General features: G+C 42.7%; 3 protein-coding genes and 1 long non-coding RNA gene across 15 annotated transcripts in view; 2 read left to right on the top strand and 2 right to left on the bottom strand.

Annotated features, from left to right (window-relative positions):
* Window positions 1-1,592: 1,592 nt before the first annotated feature.
* LOC147650553 (uncharacterized) lies at window positions 1,593-4,631 on the bottom strand. Its single transcript, XR_015276346.1, has 2 exons — window positions 4,487-4,631; window positions 1,593-3,646 (listed from the first exon to the last, which is right to left on the bottom strand). It is a non-coding gene; the product is annotated as an uncharacterized LOC147650553 (long non-coding RNA).
* On the top strand, window positions 4,266-6,848 carry C1GALT1C1 (C1GALT1 specific chaperone 1). 9 transcript variants are annotated; one of them, XM_086850353.1, is made up of 2 exons: window positions 4,266-4,453; window positions 5,446-6,848. In XM_086850353.1, the coding sequence occupies exon 2, from the start codon at window positions 5,467-5,469 to the stop codon at window positions 6,421-6,423; it is 957 nt and encodes a 318-aa protein (XP_086706479.1). In that variant the 5' UTR covers window positions 4,266-4,453; window positions 5,446-5,466; the 3' UTR covers window positions 6,424-6,848. The 9 variants fall into 9 exon arrangements, with proteins under 9 accessions (XP_086706479.1, XP_086706484.1, XP_086706481.1 ...); XM_086850358.1 differs by lacking the exon at window positions 4,266-4,453 and adding an exon at window positions 4,732-4,830; XM_086850355.1 differs by lacking the exon at window positions 4,266-4,453 and adding an exon at window positions 4,745-4,830 and having other exon boundaries at window positions 5,462-6,848.
* Window positions 6,849-8,572: 1,724 nt separating this feature from the next.
* MCTS1 (MCTS1 re-initiation and release factor) lies at window positions 8,573-15,649 on the bottom strand. Of its 2 annotated transcripts, XM_086850360.1 has the most exons (7): window positions 15,518-15,649; window positions 14,740-14,892; window positions 13,926-14,023; window positions 12,828-12,961; window positions 11,734-11,801; window positions 10,725-10,759; window positions 8,573-9,649 (listed from the first exon to the last, which is right to left on the bottom strand). In XM_086850360.1, the coding sequence occupies exons 1-7, from the start codon at window positions 15,526-15,528 to the stop codon at window positions 9,603-9,605; spliced, it is 546 nt and encodes a 181-aa protein (XP_086706486.1). In that variant the 5' UTR covers window positions 15,529-15,649; the 3' UTR covers window positions 8,573-9,602. The 2 variants fall into 2 exon arrangements, with proteins under 2 accessions (XP_086706486.1, XP_086706485.1); XM_086850359.1 differs by lacking the exon at window positions 10,725-10,759.
* Window positions 15,650-15,681: 32 nt separating this feature from the next.
* The window catches only part of CUL4B (cullin 4B), a 28,350-nt gene continuing 21,182 nt past the window's right edge, over window positions 15,682-22,849 (top strand). The window contains exons 1-4 of one of the 3 annotated variants that reach the window (XM_086850342.1): window positions 15,703-15,829; window positions 17,976-18,197; window positions 19,455-19,973; window positions 22,643-22,758. In XM_086850342.1, coding sequence (XP_086706468.1) covers window positions 18,008-18,197; window positions 19,455-19,973; window positions 22,643-22,758 — 825 coding nt within the window. In that variant the 5' untranslated portion in view covers window positions 15,703-15,829; window positions 17,976-18,007. Of the gene's footprint in view, window positions 15,830-17,975; window positions 18,198-19,454; window positions 19,974-22,642; window positions 22,759-22,849 lie in introns of all 3 variants that reach the window. The other 2 variants (XM_023926066.2, XM_086850344.1) reach the window with 2 other exon arrangements.

Here is a 22,849-nt window from a genome sequence, read left to right on the forward strand (position 1 = left end):
CAATTATACGCTTTATGAGCTGCATTAAATGATTGGAAGGACTGTACCATAACAGAACATAGCTGACCTCTTCTTAAAAGCCCTTTTCCTGCACCAACTCTGTTGGCTGCAATGGGTGTTCAGCTACTCAAGGTGAGTTTGCAGCCTTCAGACCATAACCATATTTGACCCCTGTGACAGGATCTTTCACCCCCTGCCAGAGCAAAAGCTTGTCTCTACTTACCCCATGGCTAAGCCAGGCCAGAATGGTTTGTCTTGGGATGAATTATCTCCGCTGGAAACACCCTTAGCCAGCAATAAATATCCTTCCTTGAATGGTGGGAAAGGATGAGCCAGAAATAAGTGACTGACAAACAAACACTTTTTACATCTATAAAACACCACTATAATTTTCATGAAATCAGAAATCTCCTATACACTCTCTGAGTGTGTAGAGAGTTCTCCTCGATGTGGAGACATTTACATTGAGATACTTCCCAAGGACTGAGAGAAATTAGGAGACTATTTGCACACCACCACCATTCGTTGGTGGCATTGGCTTCTAATCGATCCTATTTCTTCATTAGCTGTAACATAGGCATCTTTATTAACATGTGCTGTATTTTTATCTACTAGTAGTTCTTTTATTTATCCTGTGTTGTAAGTAAGCCTGGTAAAGTCTTATGTCTGTTTTCCTTATTCAATAAATAATTAATGTTGTAATAGGCCTAACTGGTCATTATTAAGGACTTGTGAGTGAGAGTGGGTTTTGGGGTGATGGCTGCCTCAGTAAAGCTACTGCCTACTGCCAGAGAGCTGAGCAAAGGCAGGGACTTGTCTAACCTCTTCCCTTTCATTCATAACAGCCAACCCACTTCTGATGCTGTCAAATAGACAGGTAGAATTTGTGCATTTTCCATTAGCCTCAGCGTTATAAATATATGGATGATGTGACAACAAGGTCAGCTGTACCAGTTCAACCTCACTTTTGTATTTCTCTTAATTCCAACAGTATCTCCTAATTAGGGGTTCTTTCTATATGACGTGTAGCTCAGCTGCTCAGAAACACCTGCAATAGCTCTCCCTTGGCTTCAGTTACCTGTTCTGAGTGCAGCTGCAGGCTCCAGCCCAGCCTCCCTGCTGCACACATACATAACAGGAAGACAGATGGGTCTGGACACTAATTTGTGATCATTAGCAAGCAGTGTCTGTAAAAGATGACAACTCGTGTGTCAGCTGAAACATTTCACATTAATTGAAATGAAGTTCCTATCAAATATATTTTGATAACAACCAGTCTCTCGAGGACATTTTGCACCACACAGCAAGATCTCTTTCCTTGGAGGCAAGAAAGAGAACTGGAAGGCAGCTACAGTCAGTGAAGAAAGACAAACAGAAATTAACAAAGAAACAGTTCTGTCTGTGGAGATAAGCAACAAACCATGGAGCTTATCAGCTGTGTCAGCAGTGTAGATCCTGACACAGGTGTGTGGGTTCCAAAGGCTGCTATTGTTCCAGAGGGTGGTAGAGACACTATGAAGGATCAGTGGGAAGTAAGGGAAGAAGTTGCAGCTAAAAAACATCTCCATGGACAGCAAGACAGGACCCAAAGATGAAATCTGGCAATACTCTCTATGAATATAGGAGTGCATGTTTAATAATACAAATAATAATACAAATAATAATACAAATAATAATAATAATACAAAACTAATGCAAGGCCATTTGCAGTGATCTCAGACGAGTCAGTTCTTCTGGTTCATTCCTACAATGTGACTAAGCGTTTCCCTTGACTTTCCTCATTCCATCTTAGGGCTGGCCCTTTCTCAGTTACAAGATTTGGTCAGTTCCCAGCCAATGGCAGAGTGACTTCAAATACTTATCAACACTGAAGTTCTTAAGAACAGTTTATTGTAGGAATTTGAGATGGATAATTAACAGGAGTACATGTGTGTCTAAATGAACTCCAAAATACTTAACAATCACTGTTGTGAGACTTTATTCACTACGATGCCATTTTAGTCTTTTTAACACCAATCAACAATTTCAGAAGCCAGAGAGTCTCTCTGGGTTTATAGCATGCTTTCCATGCTACTTAGACTTTCTCTTCACTGATCTACTGCAGGATAAGAGCAATGTTGAAAAGACATTAAAGCAACAGGCAAGATCTGGAGCTACATTAGTCATTCTATCAGAGACCTGAAAAGGATCTCACTGAAGTTAAGCAGGAAAAAAAATTTGTTGAAGCATCTGCTGAAACAATGAGTTGCAACTCATTCAAACCTCTCTAAAGTACATGATCAAGTGTGGAGGCCCAGGTCACTGCCACCAGAACGGTCATAGGTCAGCCCTGGAGGGGCAGAGGCAAAAGGGGAGAGACGCCCCTCTAGAACAAGAGTAAGAAAAGGCCTCCCTCCCATGGGCCTTTTGCAGCCACATGCTGGTGCCTTTTGGGTCCTGGTGTTCTGATAGTGTGTGAGAATTGATGTCACCCTTGTTCAGCCCCCATTTACCATTCATGTAACCTTCCTAGAATGTTCTTCCTTCCCTTAACCCCCATTGGCTCTGTTTTGCCGCATTACTCCACCCCTGTTATCCCCTTGGTTCTCCCGGTCTTTATCCACTCCCCTGCACCACTTTTCCTTGTCCTTATTGCACCTCGACCCTCAGATCTGCCCCTTTTGCCCCTTACTTAACCCCTGTGCCAAATCCTTTATTCTTGTCCCTGAATTCATTCAAGGCTGTGTTCTTCAATAAACCAGTTGTCAGATTACCAAAGAAGAACCCATCCCATCATCTTAAATCATCAGCATTTTCTACAGTGTGCCTGGGGCTCAGAGATGCAGGTTGCTCTCTGGGATCTCATTGCAGCACACACCGTAACAATCGAGCAATTGCTGAAGCCCTGAAAACCACAATTGATTCTGCAAACAGGAGATACTAAAAAAAAAAAAAAAAGCTTTGAACTCATCTCCAGTCTCTGGTATGTGATAAAAACCTGACTGTCCACATATTTATTCCTTTAAAGCATTCAGGTGGGAAAATACAGGATGAGTGACGTTCCCCTAGTGCAGCAACAGAACTACCCCTAAAAGCTGACAGTACTCTCCTGTCACCGTGTGCAATCAGCATTTAGTTCCACTGAACAGAGCCATTTTGGACATGTAACATTGGTAACATTTTTACCTGAACCTCAACCAATTGTTCCCCAGGCTCAGAAGAGCTAAGCAATCAATCATCTTACAGGCCTTTTTGCCAAATATAACATTGTTAAGCCTTGGATTCTACAGTACAGCCAGGAGCCTAAAAAAAAACCTTACCAAATAACTGAGACATCTGAGGCACCCACACACATGTCATAAAATCCAGAACACCTCAGCTGTAAATTGTCTAATAAAAAACCTGCTAAATTCATCTAACCAGGATATAGCTTACAACATAAGAAAAATATATATAGGACTTTACCCTAATCACTGTGTTGGCCAAAGGGTATGGTTTGATAAGCTAACAAAGACACAAAACATGTAAAACCTCTTTCTTTCTCTTTTTTTTTTTTTTTTTCCAAGAGACAGGTGGAAAAAGGGAGAAATCTGTTGTTCTGCTTGTTCAAATCAGGTGTCAGCTCTAAGTTCTTGAGAGTTGATGTGTAGAAAGACATTCTGACAATCTGTAGATCAAAAAAAATATCACTGAAGTAAAGAAAAAGTTATATTCGTTGAAAATAAGGTTTTTGATTTATTCTAAATATTAACTAACTTTGTGTATGTTGTGCTCTCTGCTGGGGAGGCAGAAGAACAAGTGAAATGTAGCATGCTTTAAGCACAGTTTATTGTACTGGTTAGGAAATTTATGACTGGATCTCTGGGATTTAACCCTGGATATACCTGAGATACTGATATACTTGATACATATTTGATCCTAGATATACTTTGATATATTTGATTTGATCCTGGATATAGTTTAAGGCCAGTTCTGCCTTTCCTTTACTATTCTATCCCCATTCATATACATTCTCATTTAAAAGCAGAGTTTGTTCTGAAAAGTTGAACTTTTCTTGTGAGATATGGGTTGAGATGCAGACTGAGCTCTGGGTGGGAATCCGAGGCGAGTTCTGAACTGATCTTTGGGATAACAAAGGGCATAAAGATGGGTGATGCCAGCCAGGTGAATGGAAAGAGAGACATAGCAGGAGCCAGGAACTGCCGGTATTTTGGGTAACAGAGGAGACGAGGACGGTGCCAGTGAGGTGGATGGACAGAGAGACGGGGGTAGGAGCACAGGACTGAGGAGAGAGAGTGAGATTTATAGGGATAAAAGCTCAGGGGTTGCTTAATTTGGATCCTCCTCGGAGGCACCAGCTCGAGCTGTTTATGCGTTGTTGTACTGGGAATAAATCCCTTTATGGGACGAGACATCTGAGACTCAGCTGTGGGAAACCTGGGGTCGAACCGGCGAGGAAACCTGGTCTGACTGTGTGAGTGGGGTGTGTGGGGAGCCAAGCGGGGACCTGTCGTTTCACTGAAGCCGCCGTGAAGAGCCTTCTGTCCTAGCAGCGACTGTCTCTGGCGCTGGGAGCGTGACTGCCAAGGGTCTCGTGAGCGGTCAGACTGGGCAGGTTCTTTAACAACTGCGCTGGCACAGCAGGGCCCGCGGGTGTCCTGCGAGCGGCTCGGGAGCGGTGCGGGGCCACCGGGGACCCCTGAGGGGAGCGCGTGGGGCGGGGGTGCCTTGAGGGAGGCAGGGCCGCGTGCGCACCGCCAGGCGGCGCCCCCGCCCCACCGAGCGCCCCGAGCCCGGGGCGGCCGCGCGGCGCTTCCGGCGGCGCAGGAAGGGGCGGTGCGCGCGGCTCCGGTGAGCGGCGGGAGCGGCGGTACCGCCGGGGCCGCGGCCGGGGAGCTCGGGAGCGGCGGCGGAGAGCGGCGGTACCGCCGGGGCCGCGGCCGGGGAGCTCGGGATAGGCGGAGGGAGCGGCGGTACCGCCGGGGCCGCGGCCGGGGAGCTCGGGAGCGGCGGCGGGAGCGGCGGTACCGCCGGGGCCGCGGCCGGGGAGCTCGGGAGCGGCGGCGGGAGCAGAGGGAGCGGCGGCGGGGCCGCGGGCCGGGGAGCTCGGGAGCAGCGGCAGCTCCGGCACGGAGCGCCGTGGAGCGGAGCAGGCAGGGGCCGGGCTCCGGGAGGGCTGCCCGGGAAACGCCGCCGCGCGCGGGCCGCGGTGTGGACGCGTCAGCGCCCGAACCCCTCCCGCGGCCTCTCGGTGCTGCGGGCGAGGAGGCACAGGGGCCGGGGGACGGGGCTCGTGTCGTACCGTTACCGAGAGCCGCGACAGGGAGCCTGGATATCGCCGCCGCTTTCATCAGCTTTGTCCTGATGTGGGAGATAAGGGAACTGCAGCTGGGTTTAGAAATTAAGGACTGGATTAGAACCATATGGAACCTGCACTAATGCACTTACTACTTTAATTTCTTACAGTGCACCTCTTTTCTAGGAAAAATGATTTCTGAAAGCAGCTCCTTCATCAAGGGTGTGGTGCTTGGAGGAGTTTTCTGCATGTTGGTTACACTTCTCGGACACATTAAGGTGGGCCACGGGACCAAAGCACATCACCACGAACATCATCACATCCAGGCTCCCAACAAGGAAGATGTCTTAAACCTTTCAGAAGGTGAACGTGTGGAGCTTAGTAAAAGCATCCGTGTTTATTGTATCATCCTTGTCAAACCAAAAGATCTGGGGCACTGGGCTGCAGCAAGGGAGACCTGGAGCAAGCACTGCGACAAGGCAGAATTCTACAGCTCGGAAAATGTCAAAGTGTTTGATTCTGTAGCCGTCAACACAAATGATATGTGGGTAATGATGCGGAAAGCTTACAAGATAACATATGAACGCTATAAGGATGAATTCAGCTGGTTCTTCCTTGCATATCCAACAACATTTGCTATAATTGAAAATCTCAAGTATTTCTTACTGAAAAAGGACCCCTCGCAGCCTTTTTACATAGGCCACACTGTGAAATCTGGTGACCTTGAGTATGTAGATGGTGAGGGAGGAATCGTCTTAAGCCTTGAGTCACTAAGACGACTTGCCCATGTCCTTGGAGACCCTGACAAGTGTCCAGAGCAGGGAGGTATGATTTGGAAACTCGCAGAGGACAAGCAGCTGGCAATGTGCCTGAAGTACACCGGCGTGTTTGCTGAAAACGCCGAAGATTCAGAAGGGAAAGATGTCTTTAACACTAAATCTGTTGGGGCCCTCATTAAGGAGGCCATGTCCACTCACCCGCAGCAGGTGGTGGATGGCTGCTGCTCTGACATGGCCATCACCTTCAGCGGGCTGGCCCCCAATCACATGCACGTGATGATGTACGGGGTGTACAGGCTCAGGCCCTACGGTCACTCATACAGTGATGCCCTGGTCTTCCTGCCCCCACCAGGCTCAGACAATGACTGATGTGTCCTCAGGGAAGGCCTGGAACCGTGGAGTCGGCTCTTCTCACAACACACAGTTGTACTGACACATTCTGGTACTGGTGTACAGGTTTTTTTGCACATTGAGGGTTGGTAAAGCTCTTAATTTTAAAAGTGGAAGGAGATTTTTTTTCTAAATCTTTTATAGATAAATGCTTCTGGCTTTTGACAGGGCTGGAATGAAATGATAAAAAGAAGTTGTTAATGTTTATTATAAAAGGAGATTAAGTTTATGGGGGGTTTGTATATGTAAGTATTTATTAATGAAAACTCAAATGAACTTTAATCTACTCTTACAAATATATTTTTGCAAGACTTTGGTTATTTCAGCTCTTCCAGGCATTTCTAGAATGTCTTTATATCTTTCTAAGATGTACCAATAAAACTGACTACAGATTCAGTCTCAAAGACTGTAACTTTAAGCTATTTCTTTTACACTAAACTACGCAATAGCTTGAGCTTATACAGCACCTGCCACCTCATGTACAACCTTCTAACAGGAAGCAAGGTAACAAGAAATCTTGCAGCAGAGTAGTATCAAGTGCCCTTTGGACTAGTGTTTCTAAGCAGACAAAAGAAAAAGATAAATTGTATTTAAATAGGTATTAACGTGGTCAGGGAGTCTGTTAGCACAAGATTAATTGATCATGTAAAATTTCATTCCATCTATAAGCATGTTAGAATAAATGTTCAGTATTATTTTTACTCCTGATAGTGGGTGGTAATAGTGCTTACAAGGAAGAAGTTGGTTAATTGTCAGTACAATTTGGTGTTTGGTTTGGAGTTTTTTGTTGCCCTTTTTTTCTTTACAATATAGTGCACACAGTTTTACACAAGTTCCTGGGACACACTCCTGTCCAGTCACAGCATGTGCAGACAAACAGCACATCAGTACTTGGTCCATTTAGAATTCAGGGACCTGACATGGGTGTTTCAAGATTTGAGGAAGGTACCCCATCCATCTGTTACATCCAGGACTATCACAGGCTTTGTTGGTACCACAATATTCATAGAGCATGGGAGCAGACTGTTATCTCGCCTTTAACCAACCAGCTGTAACACCCTACCCTGAGCTGCAAGTGGTCAGGTGGGGAAGTGAAACAGCTGCTTCAGAGCTGATTAGACAATCCACACCTTGGCTTTTTTTGTTTTAAGCATCAGGTTTTTGACAAGAAAGGTAAGACAACTGCTCAGACCCCCATACAAGATCCCACATCTCAGCTGCTTTTTGAAAGGTGAGACAAGATGCACCTTCTCATCCTCTGTCAGTCAGAGCTCAGCTGACAGCAACACAAACATACACAATTGCTGCCAAAACCTGGGTAAAACTTGTACCTTTGGTGTTTTGCTAAACTGGTATATAAATTAAGCCTGATTGACTTTTATCTTCATACAGAATAATACAGCTTTAAAAACTCTGACAAAACCAGATAAAGAAACCAAAAATTTCATTTTAGTGTGATTATTAAAAACAGCTCTGAGCCCCCTGCAACAGTAGTCAGGAGAATGAGCGTGAACAATTCCAACAAGAGGAAAATCTCATTTGTCACAGATTTGAGGTGATGTAGGACAACAGGAAGAGATAAGATGGAAGGGTAAAAAGCAAACAACAGAAGGCAAGATTACCTCATTTTACACTAAAAAAAAAAAAAAACAACAAACCACCAACCAAACAACACTGAAGCATAAACTGATTTCCCATAGTAGTAACCAAAAATTGTACATTTACAATTAAATCTTTCAGATGCACAGAAATGTTCACCAGCATTCTCAAGGTCTGAGGTTTGATGAGAACTTTTTCTGCAATACTGCTTAAATTTTGTCTTCCTACATCGATAAATAGTTTCAGATTTACCCTGTCATTTTCAGAAGTAGTCTTGTAAATAATTTTACAGACTTTTAAAAGCAGCATGTATTAGGCAATATATTCCTTCTGCCATGTCTCAACCTGGCCTTGGAATCAAGTAGAGAACACCTTGGCTACTATCATCTGTAAAGGTCCCAGGGTGGGGAAACCAAGCCTGCAGAAAAGCACCAAGGCAAGACACTGGCACACGAAATCACATTCTGCTGTTTTAAAATGTGTTAGAATGAAGACTTGAAATATCAATAAATGCTTCCAGAGACAGTTATGAGTGGTAGACCTTAAAAGTTTCCTTAATTTATTACAGTATTTCATTTTTCCATAAGCATAGCTTTGGGTATGCTGAACAAAAGATTGGGTTATCCAGACAGACACACAGTGCTCCTGAATCCATTCTGTAGCAGGGGATATGTGGCAGTGTGCACAAGCTGAGTTCCACCTGAAAAAGTTTCTCCTGGCTACACTGAAAAACATGTTTTGCTGTCATGCCATTATTTAACAGTGATTTTGTTTCTGCTCCTAAAATAAGGCAGCACACAGGGAGTAGAGAGCGTCAGGCACCAGGGTGGCACACACTTCACTCAGAGTGTGGCCACCGTGACTACAAACTCCACTAGAAGGAGAGCAGTATCAAAGTGTTGGCAGGTAGAAATCTGAACATACATAGAGTCTTCAGGTATGAGCCACCATAAAAGAATTTCTAATCCACATATCAGTCTGCGTTCATAAATCCTATACAGATAAATGCATATTAAAAAGAGAAAATCCTTAAGTAAAATGAAATTAATGCTCTTAATAAGTTAAAAAATGCCAAAAAACCTGATTTCTCCACATTCAAGAAACTAAGTAGACTAACAGAATGTCAATCAGAAGAAAAAATCTGAAATGCTTCTGAGGTTTTATAAACCATATTTATATTTCACACACACTTTATATTAGTCTTTTAGAAGAGCACAAAAATGTAAACATTTCTTGGGTTTTTCCTCCTTTCCATTTGAAATAGTCTACTTACAGTCCATGCAGAATCTCATCAAATATCTTCAGTCACTGAAGACTCAGGTTTAAGACAGAACAAAATAACTGTAATAAAAAGAAATCTAGAAAACTATTGTAGCCTAACAGTACTTTTGCATTCAATTGATTTATTTAGCATAGCCACAGAACAAAATAATTTGTACATTCAGTCACATTAAAAACAAGGAATTACAAAGCAGTCCACATTTAATCTAAGTGCATTCCTTTGGAGTAACAGTTCCTGTTGTTTCACTTGTATGTCTTCATGTGCCAAAGGCCATCATTTAAATAGTGGATATTTTCAATACCAATCCCTTTGTTGACTTTCTCACTGTTGAAGGAAAAACGTACAGAAGTATTAGCTAGGTTAAATAGGAAAGCACTACAAAATATATTATTTCAAGCAGAAACTGCAACATTTGTCACCTGGAAGGGGAAAGCTATCAATCACTAGGTCATTATCTTGCACAGCAGGTGGACAAGAAACAGTATTTATTACATGTGCCCACACTGCTGACTGATAAGAGAACCATATTTGCCTTCCACATTTTTTCAACAGCTTTCCACAGTATTTTTACTACTTTGTGGGACACAGTTCTTCAGACAACACTTCTGCTACTTTTCTTAATTAACCATCAAAAGTAATCACTCCACATTCAAAAGTACTCCATCAAAGTAGCACAGCAGTTGTGAGCCTTCCCCTCCCAGCAAAGGATGTGGTACAAGATGACTGGAATGTGGAATCTAACAAGTTCTGGTTCCAGGTGTGCCATGGACACAATCAAATGCAGGTGAGCTGCCTCACTTCTAGTTGCAGGTCATCTACCCACTTAATAAAGAATTTAAAATGCTAAAGTTATGTGCCAAGGACTTGCAGCTTGTTACAGACATGCTACCCTCCGCAGTATTGACTATCTTTTGAGACATGTCATCTTTTAAGAGTTACTGGTTCATGTCTGCATTGAATGTGTTTATTTTTCCAGTAAAAAAATAAAATAAAAAATAATCTAGTTTTGCCACAATAAACATGACAAATCTCTTTCTGGGAGTGACAGCAAGGAGCATTCCCCTGGAGAATAATTTACTCTATTTACACCAAGTGTTCTATTACTTACACAATCTGTCCAAAAGTAACCAGGAAGGAAAATGCTGCTAACACAGCATTAACACATTATATGTAGTAATCACACCAAGAGATTGAAATCCCCCTGCCTAAACCAGAAAATTGTGGAACAATGTCACACAAAAGTGCAGCTAACAGGCTGCAGAGAGAAGTAGCAATTCATTTTCCTCTCCAGTTCATGTTGTTTCTTACAGGAACACAATATTCAGCTAAAAGATATACAGAGGACCTGTATCACTGCACTTTTAGGGTTGGGACACAAGTAGCTTTTCTTTCCACTTACTCTTGGAGTCTGTCTTTGAAGCACCACAAAGAATCCTGAAAAATAAAATTCCTCAACAGCTACAGCAGTTCCAAATCCAGGTTTCTGCAATCCCAGTCTATCCCTGTCCTCTAAAACATTCCCACCTCTCTGCCTAGTGCTACTATTACGGCTTAACACAGACTTCTACTGAGAATTAACAACACAAAAAAGAGTGACTTGTTTTCACCAAAAAAGCTTCCTCACTGCAACAGGTGGCAGACAGGTCTGGAAACAAACACAGCCCAAACCTGCTGGGTGCACCTCACATCCTGCAAGGCGTTAATAGTACTTCAAATGACTAAGTGATTTAGCTACTTATAATTCAGCACTATCTGAAAGCCAAGAACAATTAACATTCATTTCCATTTTCTATATCTCTTTTTCTTCTCAAATAGTTTTCAGTTGATCCCCTGAGCAGACCTCTCAATTTCACAAGAGGATCAGCTAAATTAGTCAGCATTTCAAGCAGGAATGTTGCATGTGGGTACAACCTAAGGAAAAAGAACAGGCCACAGAGAAAAAATAGCCTAGACCGGCAACCAAGCTCCAAGCTTGGACTCGAGTCTCTGCTGTCCCTGCAGACAAAAATCTCTTCAATTTTGAATCCTCTCAAATCCAAATCACATCTCTTGTCTAGTCTGAGATAGTAAGTACTTCTATCAAGTATGTTTTTGTTCAATAAGATCTTTGAGATATGATCACAGCACTAGAAATACTAACATTCAGTAGTAGTACTAGTATTTTGTGTCTTAGAATCCATATTCACAAGAAAGTAACTACTTTGATTCCCAATAAGGACAGAAGACATTCCCTGCCTCCTTTTCTTTTCCTGAATACCAGTCAACAAAATGAAATCTTACAAACTCTGTTCTTGAACAACATATGCTGCAACAGCAATGCAGTAACCTTGACAGTGGTGCTTATACTCCAAACTAACATAAGAATAATAACATGGGACAGGTTATATTTCAGCTTTTAAAACACTTACATGTCCTCAGCTGACATCTTCATTACTCCCACACATAATGCATGTTGTTTTCCCTCTGCCATTATTGCCTACAAATTACTACTAAGGAAAACAGATTTCTTTTTTAAACTATTTCAGAAAAGTAAAAGCAATATGAAGAAACTACTTTCAAAAACATTTTCAAAAGTCACTGTTGAACTTTTAACCTTTTAGTAATTCTAGAGCTCCGGGCTTTAAAGATAAGCAAAACAATGCACTGAATTTAACAACTGGATCAGTGTGTAGAACAAAGCATGTATTTATGAACTTAGAACAGCAATTACAGAAAAAAAATCTCCCAGTGCTACATTTCTTCCTTTGTGCCTAACACAGAGATGACAGTCTCTGCCTTTCTGGAACAAAACAGCACATGTTTGTGGGGCCATTTTAGATTCCAAGGCCCAGAAGAACTGAGACACCAATTTAAAAACCACAAGTACTAAAATCACATGTCCTTTTCAGAGCTTAGCAACACGATATTAACTGATGATCTTTTCCTATAGCACCTAACTAACAATAAAAGCAGCACAGCTTGGTGTTATAAATGCTGTATTCATTCATGGTTCTTTTCTCAGTAATATAATGAGTGAATTAACACACTTCCCTCATTTTACATATGTTAACTTCATCAGACACAAAGAGCAGGTCCTGACTGCAGTAGAGCTGATTCTAAACATCTTTCCTAATTCCCTAGGAACAGGAGAGCATTCTTCTGAAGGGAACACAGGATTGACTAAGGAGGCACGGGACAAATTACACTGAACTCATCTACTTTTACCATTCTGTATAAAATCACAAAGGAGCTCCAATTACCAATGAGATTAATGGAACAGCAACCCACCCAACAGTACAGCAGGAATAGTTATGTGGTTTGGAACATACAGTAAGTGAAGAAAAAAAAAAACAATTTTAACCTTGCCAAGCAATATCTAAACCTCTGCAGCTCCTTTCTGATTACTAGTTATTTCATTAAATCCAATTAAAATCCAAAGTAATACAGATAATGATCAACTGAGAACACAAGAATAGAAATTTAACTCATCTCATGACTGGTAATTCATAGTTAAGAAGGATACAACGACAGTGTCAACAGCAGCAGGGTAAAGCTTTGCTCCAGGAGACGTCAGGCCAGGGCACATTATATTAGCTCCACTCAGGACAAATTTAATGGCACCTTTATCAACCTGCTGATGCGGGAGAATAAATGGGTCTAGGAGGGGAAAGATACAGCATTGCAATTAATACAGCACCATGACAACATAAATAGCTTCTTATCAAATCAGTTTAAATGGGGCAATTAGATGTAGAGTGTCCTGCAAGGACAGGAAGTTTGAGAAACAAACTGTCCTCCCCAACCACAACTTTCATATGAGAACCTAACGTAATCCAGCACTTCAGGCTATGGCTCCTGCACGCTCACAGACCCATAGACTAAGCAACAATTTTCCCCTAGAGAAAACAACCACCCACGTGCCCATCCTAAGACATCTTAAAACCAAAGTGTGTTAAATCCTGCAAACTCCATGTATTCTTACAAATTACTCCAACATGAAAGAAAAACAGTTTAATGTTAACAGAACAAAAAAGACAAACATGGACTAAATTCATGAAAGCTGTCAGCTCTCCAAGCCACCCTTCAAGTGCAGGCAGCCTCTTGAGATCTGACTGAATAACATTTTTTGGGATCCAAAACAGAGTAACAAAATGAAGCAGAACAGCAAGAAAAAAACTGCAAGAGTAAATTGTGAAAAGTAAAAAGCATGCAGCATAGGTTCCCACAGGAGACATATATACATTACATCATTAGACTCGTGAAGGCAGAATATTTTTCTAGTAAGAACTTAAAAGTATTTCCATAACAACGAGACTTGAAAGAAAAAAGATAGGGACCAACAATATCAAATTTATATCTCTGTCCTAGGGGAGCCTCTCAAGATTTTTTTACAGAGCTTTGCACAATTTAATTCTTTCTTATCAAAGTTCAGATTGCTTAACATATAGCATGGAAGCAATTCACATAGACTTGTGAAACAGAAAATTAATAAATTCCAGTTAAGAAAGTATACTGTATCTTTAAGATCTATTCTACAATATGTATATGCATGGAAGCTCTTTTTAATTTGCTTCTACAGATGTCCTGTGGAATCACACATGACCACCCTCAGGAAACTTACATTTATGAAGCAACCTTAGCGTTGGGTAAAAAATGCCTTCTCTTTGCCTGAAGAACAGCAATTCCCCATTCACAGTGAGGATTTCTATATGTTCATGACTGCAAGATTAAAAAAAAACAATTCAAAGAGCTACTTAACCCTTCTATAGTTTAAATACAGTATTTTACTTTATGGAGTCTGGTTTATCTTAGCACCTGAGAATAAAAACAGTCAATTAGCAACAAAATTTAAAACTAAAAATATTATCTTTTCGTATGACTTGTTCTTCAGCAGTCATCTTTTCTTCACTTCTTCCCCCTTTGAGAAAAAAGAAACCTACTGACAAAATACACTAAACTGCATTTCTTTGGTGTTGCTTTCTGAATGCAGTACCAAGAGTGAATAAGGAAAGGAACTCAGAAAAAAATGTACTACCCTCTATTTAGAAAAGGGAAAATAACCAATTTAATATATGGAAGCCCAAAAATAGTACAAAATGTTACTAACAGGAATCCAAACCACTTTGAGCTTCCACATCCATAAAGCTGAATGCTTCCCTTCAACAACAGGTTGATCCTTGGAGCGACCCTGAATACTCTGCACATTAACTACTAGGCAGCTTTTTTAAGTTCCTCAAGCATCCTATTAGCATCTGCCTTTAAAGCATAATGAGCACATGCCAACTTTCTAGTTTCACCATAACAGAGACTACTAGCTATTAAGAGATGATGGAAGCCTATCAAAAAGTGCAAGGTTTATCTACTGTACAAAGTAAACATACAAAGGAAGCAATCCTAGCACCTTGAAAGCAAAGTTTAAGAGAAAAGATACTTACCATCTTACTATTTTGACTGGATCTTTCTTTGGCATGATTTGGTTTAGCCATGGTTCAATAACAGGAAACTGGTCTATCAGTTGATTCTTTATACCTTTAATTACTGAAGTCTTCAGCTGGATACAGTTTGATACATTCTCCTTTTCATCAAATCTGTCAAGTGAGTGAAAGTATTTTAGAAACGCGCAATTTGCTGCACAAAAGATGCATTTTTCAGTAGCTGTCTTCAGAAATGTTTCTAAATTTACTGTAAAAGTCTAAGAGCAGACTGACTGTCCAACTTTCAAATGCAGGATTTCATGAGGCTTAAATTTGTCCCCTGCGAACACTGGGCTTGGGGAAGGTAGGGGGTCCCCCCTCAGTAGCCTGTCTTCATCCCTAAACTTTTGTACGGCCACAGAACACGTGTTCAGTCTCACAGATAAACCTCGGCACACAGTGCTGTTTTATTCAACTCCAAAGTGTACTTTGTTGGTAACACAAACACCCACAGCCCTGTTCCGCTGCAAATCCTTCACGTCCACCATAGAAATACGAACGGCGCTTTCTACCACCCGAAGTTGGGACAAGTTAATGACTCAGCTCCATTTAACGAGCGAGTGCCCAAGGCAAAGCGGAGGGCAAAGCCGAGGGCTGCGAGCGGCGCTGCCCGAGGAGGCCGCGGGGCCGCTCCCGCCAGCGCAGCGCCGAGCCCGGGGCTGAGGGGGCGCCGGGCCCGCCCGGCCCCTTCCATTCCCTTCCCCCGCGCCTCCCGCGCCCCCAGCCCGGCCACACTCACTTCTTGAACATCCTGCGGGCGGGGGGCGCCGGGCGGGCAGGCCGGGGCCGGCGGGCGGGCGGGCACCCACAGCCTCGGCGCTGCTCACACGCGGCTCCGGCCGGGCCGTCCCTCCCTCGGCGGCCGCCGGAAGCGCCGCTCCAGCACCGCGGAACGGGCGGGGCCAGCCGGCAGCACCGCGTGCGCCGAGCCGGCGCCTGTGCCAGCATCGCCGGCTCCTGCCCAGCCACTGCCCCTTGCGCAACAGCGGCGTTGTCAGGCTCCCACAACAGCCGCTGCCTGCTACTTACAGGCACGGCGCTACCTTCTCAGGTAATACATCGCTTTTCGGTAAAATAAGAAGAGCAAAGTCCTAATAGCTACTGACATCATTTAAACACAAAATGCGTTTAATTGGAAAAAACACAGCCATCTTCAAACTAGCAGAACAGAAGCTATCCTCGCGCCACCTTCATAGCAGGACACAAGATCCTGTCAACAGCATTCTGGGGGAAAAAATTGAGGTCTTGTCAAACAGCAGATACTGGAGCTGGCCAGGGAATCAGTCCAGGTGATGGTGCCACATCTTCAAGGTAGGGAGGGAGCAGAAGCCTGGCTTGCAGAGATTTCGGCTGCCACGCAGAGAGATGGATTTAAAGAGAGTGTTTATTAGAATCAAATTAGGTTATGCTGGGTGATGGCTGCAGCAGCTGTGAATAGAAAACCGTAGGCAGATAGAATTTACCGCACTGCTTTTTCACTCTTTGAGGAGCACACCTGTGTTTGTTCTTTAGGCTGGTGGCTGCTATATATAAACAGACAAGCAAGTGATCACCCAGTTCCTTTTTAGAGTCACGGAAATGGCATAAAGGGGAGGGAGCAGAGGACATAAAAGACCAGGTTACCATTATGCTAATAACCAAGTTCTTTCTTCCATACAAAACAATTCAATCACCTTTGATACTATAACAAGCAATTTAAACCTAATACTTAAAAATTTCATCAGCTAAAGTAAAATCAAGCTTTATACATGGTATCATTCAAATAGTACAGGACAGCATCAGGAACAAATACACTAATAACGTTTTAAAAGGATAGGAATTAACTATGGCATTACATAAATAGTCAAGCATTTCAGTCATGAATGCTACCTTCACTTACTTTACCTTCAGTAAAAATACTGAGTTATAATGAAGAATTAAATTTTAACAGAAAACCTGTGGCACTGCTCATGCCCAGGATTAGAAAGAGAGAATGGGAGTTTATCACACTGACAAACTGTTCCATACGTTCTGGTGATCCTTAGAAAAACTTCCATCAAATAATACTTCACCATGCAAACAACCACATTTTTTTAAACTGTAATGAAAAATTCATCATATTCTACTTCAAAGGATAGAAACACAAGGTAAACTTCTACCCTTCTTGAGAAAAACTGTACATCTCACTGAAGTCACCTGAGCCACTGGTTTCATGCCTGCCTATACAGCAAGATAAGGCCCAGATTTTCAAAAATGCCTTTGTCAAGAGAAAGGTCTTACTTCTTCTATACATCTACTCCCTTAAAGCAGTTGGGACCACTGGTTCCCTTCAAGGCTGAACTAAACTTGAGTCTGGTCTTAACTTCTCCATCTTCTCCTCCAAATACTTTTTGCTGGGGTAGCTGCAGACTTGAGGGCCAGGTAACTGCTCAGCCAATCTAAACATGCCTATACAGAGGATTTTTGAAGAAGGCTCCAAGGACTTAGGCTGGACTTTGTTAATCCAGCTCTCAGTGTTACTGTTCAGCCTCAACACCAAAAAGCTGGAGACATTTTCTCTGGCTGCAGGGCCACTTTTAACTACCAAAATTTTAAAAGCATGGTACCTGGATAAGACTGACAAAGCAAGGGGAACATCCTGCAACTGCCCTGACGGAAACCACTCCTCAGGATCAAATGCTAAACAGAAAGGACTTAGGATTTCATCCCCTAAAGTTTCAGTGGAAAAAGGGGAAAATCCATCACACCTAGCTTCCTCCTGGATCCCCAGAACTTCACCTTGCCTCACCTGTTCTCTCATATCCAAAAGCTCAATATTCTAATTGATGGGACAAAGTTATTGACTGTTCCACCCCTGAATGACTGCACAGATGGCAACTTCAGGAAAAGCAACTCTTACTCATGTCTTTTTTGTAATCCAGTTGTAAACACAATCTTTCCAATGAACCATGAATGTGTAGAAATTTGGCATCTCTTACATCTCTATACCTCTTATGTAATTTGGCTCAAGTGAACATGACAGTTACTGGGGAACAGAGGAAAACTTTACAGCATATTCACATAAGTTTTATTTACTTAGCAAACCTGTTTGGTTCTGTTACATCTGACTTGGAATGTAATTTAGTAGCCTTAGGAACCATACAACCTGTTCTAAAGCCAGATAAAACCAGACTGTAAAAGCTTTGTTTTGCTGTTTGTTTTTTGGATTTTTTTTTAAGCTGGAAAAAGTACGTTTCTACATATCACAAGCATGACCTCCAGGCCTCAGGAGTTGTCTGACAGTGACTCAGTCATAAAACATTCTCTAGAAGAGCTTCAGTATCATTACATTCCTATCTCTGTGTACCAGTTTCTGTCAAGACAAGCTAGCCCATCTCTTCCTATCCAACATACAAGTGGCACTAGACTTCCCCTGAGGAGCTCTGCTGTCAGGCAGGCAGGTGTGTGCTCTCAGCTGAAGTCCATGGAGAATCTCCTGGAACAAAACCTCATCACTTAGTTTGTTACTTTTTCCACAGCCATTTCTCAGCAGTGTTTGAATTCTAACAACGTTCCTGGGGAGTTTACGGTCCCTTTGGTAACAGGTCCACCAACGTCAAAAAAGACTCTAATGGCCTACAACTTCTTGCTTCCAAAAGTTACCAAACAAATTTTAAAAAAAAAGCAAACCATAGACTGTAGCCCAGTGCAAGTTCGTATGCATTAAAATCATACCAAAAAAGCTGACGCTAAATGATTGTTTATAAGTGCAAGAAAAACAATTTCCAAGCCAAAAGGCGTCGGCCTAGGCCGCAGGCTCGGGGGGCCGAGCTCCCACAAACCCCGCCGTGCACCGCACTGACCGCGGCCGGAGCCTGCGGAGAGCCTGAGGCGCGGCCGGGCCAAACAGGGCGAGACCCCAGTATCCGGGCCCGGCACTCCCGCCCCAGGGGGCGGCCCCAGGCCGGCGCGGGGGGCACCGAGCCCCGATCAGTTCCGGTGGGGGCGGGTCCCGGGGAGGATCCCGGGGCGGTCCCACCGCTTCCCGGCCGCGCTTCCGTGCGCCGCGCCCCGTCATGCACGGCGGGCGGATGCGCCGCCATTTTTGCGCTCCCTCTGCCGTGCAGTGACAATAACAACCCGGCCGGGCCGTCCCCCCTCAGGGAGCGCGGGCGCAAGCGGAGAGGGGGGAGCGGGGCCCGAGCGGAGCGGCCGCGGGGCAGAGCGGGAGGCGTGTGGGGCGAGGGGCTGGAGCCGAGGCGACAGAGAGCCGCGCTCAGCCCTCCCCGCTGCTGCTCGGCGGAGACGAGGCGGCCGGAGCAGGAGGGGAGCGCAAGGAGAAGCCGGGGGAGCGGGCAGCCGTGGGGAATTCTGCTGCTGGAGAGGAGGATTGAAAGAAACTGGTGGGCGGCGAGAGGCAGGAACGGAAACGCTCCGGTGGGAAAGGAGTAAAAGCAGAAAGACAGAGACAAACTACGAGAAGAACCAAAGTAATAAAGAAAAGGGCAAGAGGAGATAAGTGATTCCTCCGATAAAGAAGAACGAGAAGGAGAAGGACTACGGAAGGACTCCACTGATGAGAAGGAGGAGTTGAAAGACCACCTCCCCCGAGAGAGAGCAAACAGAGACTGACTCTAAAACTCTCCCTCTCTTTGTCACACCACAAGGATTTGATGCCCCTCAGCCTGTTCACTTCTGTGTGTTCATGTTTCCCACAGGTTTCTCTTCCCCCAACCCCCCAGCTGCAGCCCAGGAGGTCAGACCTGCCACTGATGGTAACACTAGCAGCAGCTCCTCCTGCAAGAAGAGAAAGTTAAATAATAGCAGCAATAGTAATTCCGAAAAAGAAGAATTTGATTCCATTTCCTCCTGCACCTCTTCTCCTTCCAAAAACACCTCCTCATCATCTTCCTCTGTCATCACCACTTCCTCGTGCTCCTCCTCAGGGGTTGCTTCCTCCAACCATCACCTCCAGAAGAAGCTGCGCTTTGAGGACTCCGTGGATTTTATTGGACTCGATGTGAAGATGGCTGAAGAGTCTTCTTCCTCCTCCTCTCCTGCTGCTTCTTCTCAGCAGCAGCACCAGCAACAGCTTAAAAATAAAAGCCTTTTAATTTCGTCAGTGGCTGTGGGGCACCATGCAAATGGCCTGACCAAAGCTGCCTCCTCTACTGTTTCCAGTTTCGCCAACAGTAAACCTGGCTCTGCTAAGAAATTAGTGATCAAGAACTTTAAAGGTAACAGGCCATAATTTGTCACAACCTATGGGGAGCTGATATTCAAGTTTGTGTTTTGTTTTCAGCCTGAAAACCGGTTCCTTTCAAATAGCTCCAGGTTTTGCGGGAATTGCTTTTCTGTGGTGAACATTTCTATACTTATGTAAAGGGGAATAATGATTTCTGATGTGTGCTTGCCTGGTCATGTACACATCCTGAGCTACACTTTGCTGCTTGGAATTATTTTTCAAACTTCCTTTACTCTGTCTCTTGACAAGGCCTTAATTTGTATGTTAGGTGTAAGTTCTTACTACCTAAGTGTGTAAATCACCTTTGTTTAAACTTCTAACATTTGATACCTCTTTTCTAGTAATTCTGATTTAGGGCTTAGTCTATGTTTTAGCCTGGTTTTGGATAAATCTTTGCATAGAATGTGGTTTTTTTTTTTTAAATTGGCCTTGAATCTGCATGTCTAGCCTCTATCTGTGTTTTCTGTTTATAGGATAATCTGCCTGTGCTTAGTTTTAAATGTTGAAACTAAGGTGATTATCGGGCTATTATGGTGGATTTCCTTTCTGGTTTCCCCACTTGCCTTTAAAGTAGGTAGTTCAGAGTTTTGCAGAGTTTTTTCCTTGTCATGTCTTCACTGTAATTTTTAATTGTAGTATATTTTCTTTGTCTTAGCTTACTCTTACTTTACAGGTTTATGTTATTTTATAAATTTTCTCCAGACAAGTGTTTGAGATTTTTGAGTAGTGTTACTGGAGAGCAAGGTGGAGTAGAGAAATTAAACTTTTCTGATGTGATGCTGCTTCTTTTTCTAAGAAACAAAAATACAAATAGGTAGGCAGAAAGCTTAGCTAAAATGCTGCCATTTTTTCCCTACAAAGATGAGGCTATCACAGGCTTTTTTTATTTCCTGCCTCTTGCTGTCTTCCAAAATAGTCCACTACCTTGCTTTCTTGGGTTGTTTCTTTCTCCTGGTGTGTTTGGGTTTGTGGAGGGGGTGAAAGATATTACCGAAATTAAAATTTCTAAATACACAATTGACACAAATGTTATGTGGACACATTGCATTAGGTAAGGATTAGGGTTATTTGACCCACTGTAATGTTTTGCAGGAATTCATGATCACACTGTAATGCTTTGCTTTAAGGATCCAATTCTCAAAAATGTTCTCCATTTATCACAGCATCATAATTTAATTTGACTGATCATTTTAAAATACAAACCTATGATGCATTATAGGTTGCTCTTCAGTTGCTTGTGCACTGTTATCTTTAAGGGAAGTTAACATCTCACGTTTAAAATACCTGTTAAATGTCATGGATTACATGGTGCTGTGATCATCACTGCTTATGAATTGGTATTTGAGCCACTTGCTTAAAAAGGATGTCTTGGCATTCTGACAGCCTTGCTTTTTATTTACTCTCAGATACTAAACTGAATAATAATCTTAAGATTTTTGCCTTTATCTTAGTGTGATAGCAGTAACATCCTTTACAACTTAAATAACTTCCTGAAATCCATAACCTTGGTGTTGACTGCTGAGCAGCATACTCAGGAGTTGCTTGCGAAAATAGGCAAGTCCATAGTCAATTGTCTCTAGATACAGATGATGAAGCCAGTTTTGGGTTATTGTCAATATTGTAGGGAAGTGCTTGGAAGAACAAAATAATTGCTTCTCTCGGTGAGTTACTTCTTAGGAAATCATAACACTTTAAAATTTGGTTTTTACTTTTAGGTGTGTAAAAGTCAATTTTAATAGAGTATAATCTCTGGACCAGTTTGACCTGTTGGTAGCATGAATCTGCAGGTGTCATCTTCCTCCTCAGATTTTCTTCCTCTATCTTCTCCATTTGGGAATGTGCTTATTAGAACAAAAATATTCATTTTAGATAGTTACAAGAATATAAAATTTCAAAATAGTTCTTATATTCTGAAGATGTGACGTGGAGAATATCTTAGTATGTTGTAAATGCTTTAGTCTTGCTGAAGGTGCTGCAAAGCAGGGGCATCTCTAGAAAAGAGACAGAAAAAAAATGGGGAAGGTCAGGTCTGGAGCTGTTCAAACATTAAAAGAGGCTTAACTCTAAAAAATATCCACTGGCCAAACCCAAAAGAAACATAAATGGATGCCTTTAAAATTGACAAGTTTTCCTTGGGGACCGTAAGGCCTGTACAATAATTACAGTGTTTCCATGAGCATTTTTTGAGGAGTTCTTTCCAACTGTTAATACAGAGTAGAATTAATGAGCAGTAAGTTAAAAACTAAGATACACACCACCATGTATATTTTAATGCATCATTTTCACCTTTTATGTTCCTTTCTTTTGGCTCTTCCGGCCTGGTGATGAGAGTGTAATGAAGGTATAGATCATTCTTGATGGTTTTAGCCATTCTTGCTCAAGCACAGGATTGTAGTATTTGAAAACCACAGGCACTGTTTGGGCTACAAGTGCTGTGGTGTGTCTGTGAAGAGCAATGCTGAATTTCTTCAATATGTTATTCTTTCAAACGTGAATAAAACACTGCTTTTACGCAAATGCTTTCTTTTGAGGCAAGTATAAATTAAAAGTTGGGCCATCAGCCCATACCTCTTTCCCCTCAAAGCTACATCCTTTTCATTTCTGTAAAAAGTTCTGCCTTATCTAAATACATACTTAAACTTCATATAATTTCTTTTAAAGATAAACCCAAATTGCCTGAAAACTACACAGATGAAACCTGGCAAAAACTGAAAGAAGCTGTAGAAGCTATCCAGAACAGTACTTCAATTAAGTACAATTTAGAAGAGCTCTATCAGGTAAGTGCATTAAGTAAAAGCAATGGGTTAGCGCTTTTTTGTTTTATTCTCAGATTTCTTTGCTTAAAAGATTTCATATGGTGGCAAGAAT

The sequence above is a fragment of the Cyanistes caeruleus genome, chromosome 14 (assembly GCF_971803275.1).
Source record: "Cyanistes caeruleus chromosome 14, bCyaCae1.hap1.1, whole genome shotgun sequence".
Classification (NCBI taxonomy): domain Eukaryota; kingdom Metazoa; phylum Chordata; class Aves; order Passeriformes; family Paridae; genus Cyanistes; species Cyanistes caeruleus.

Excerpts from the sequence above, each read along its gene's own strand:
- MCTS1 (XM_086850359.1), bottom strand. Across the intron at positions 14,024-14,739 it reads CCAGTCAAAATAGTAAGATG|TCATGAACATATAGAAATCC; the intron begins GTAAGTATCTTT and ends TTAATCTTGCAG. Across the intron at positions 9,650-11,733 it reads AAGATGTCAGCTGAGGACAT|TGAGAAAGTCAACAAAGGGA; the intron begins GTAAGTGTTTTA and ends TTCCTTCAACAG.
- C1GALT1C1 (XM_086850353.1), top strand. The coding sequence starts at position 5,467 with ATGATTTCTGAAAGCAGCTCCTTCATCAAGGGTGTGGTGCTTGGAGGA.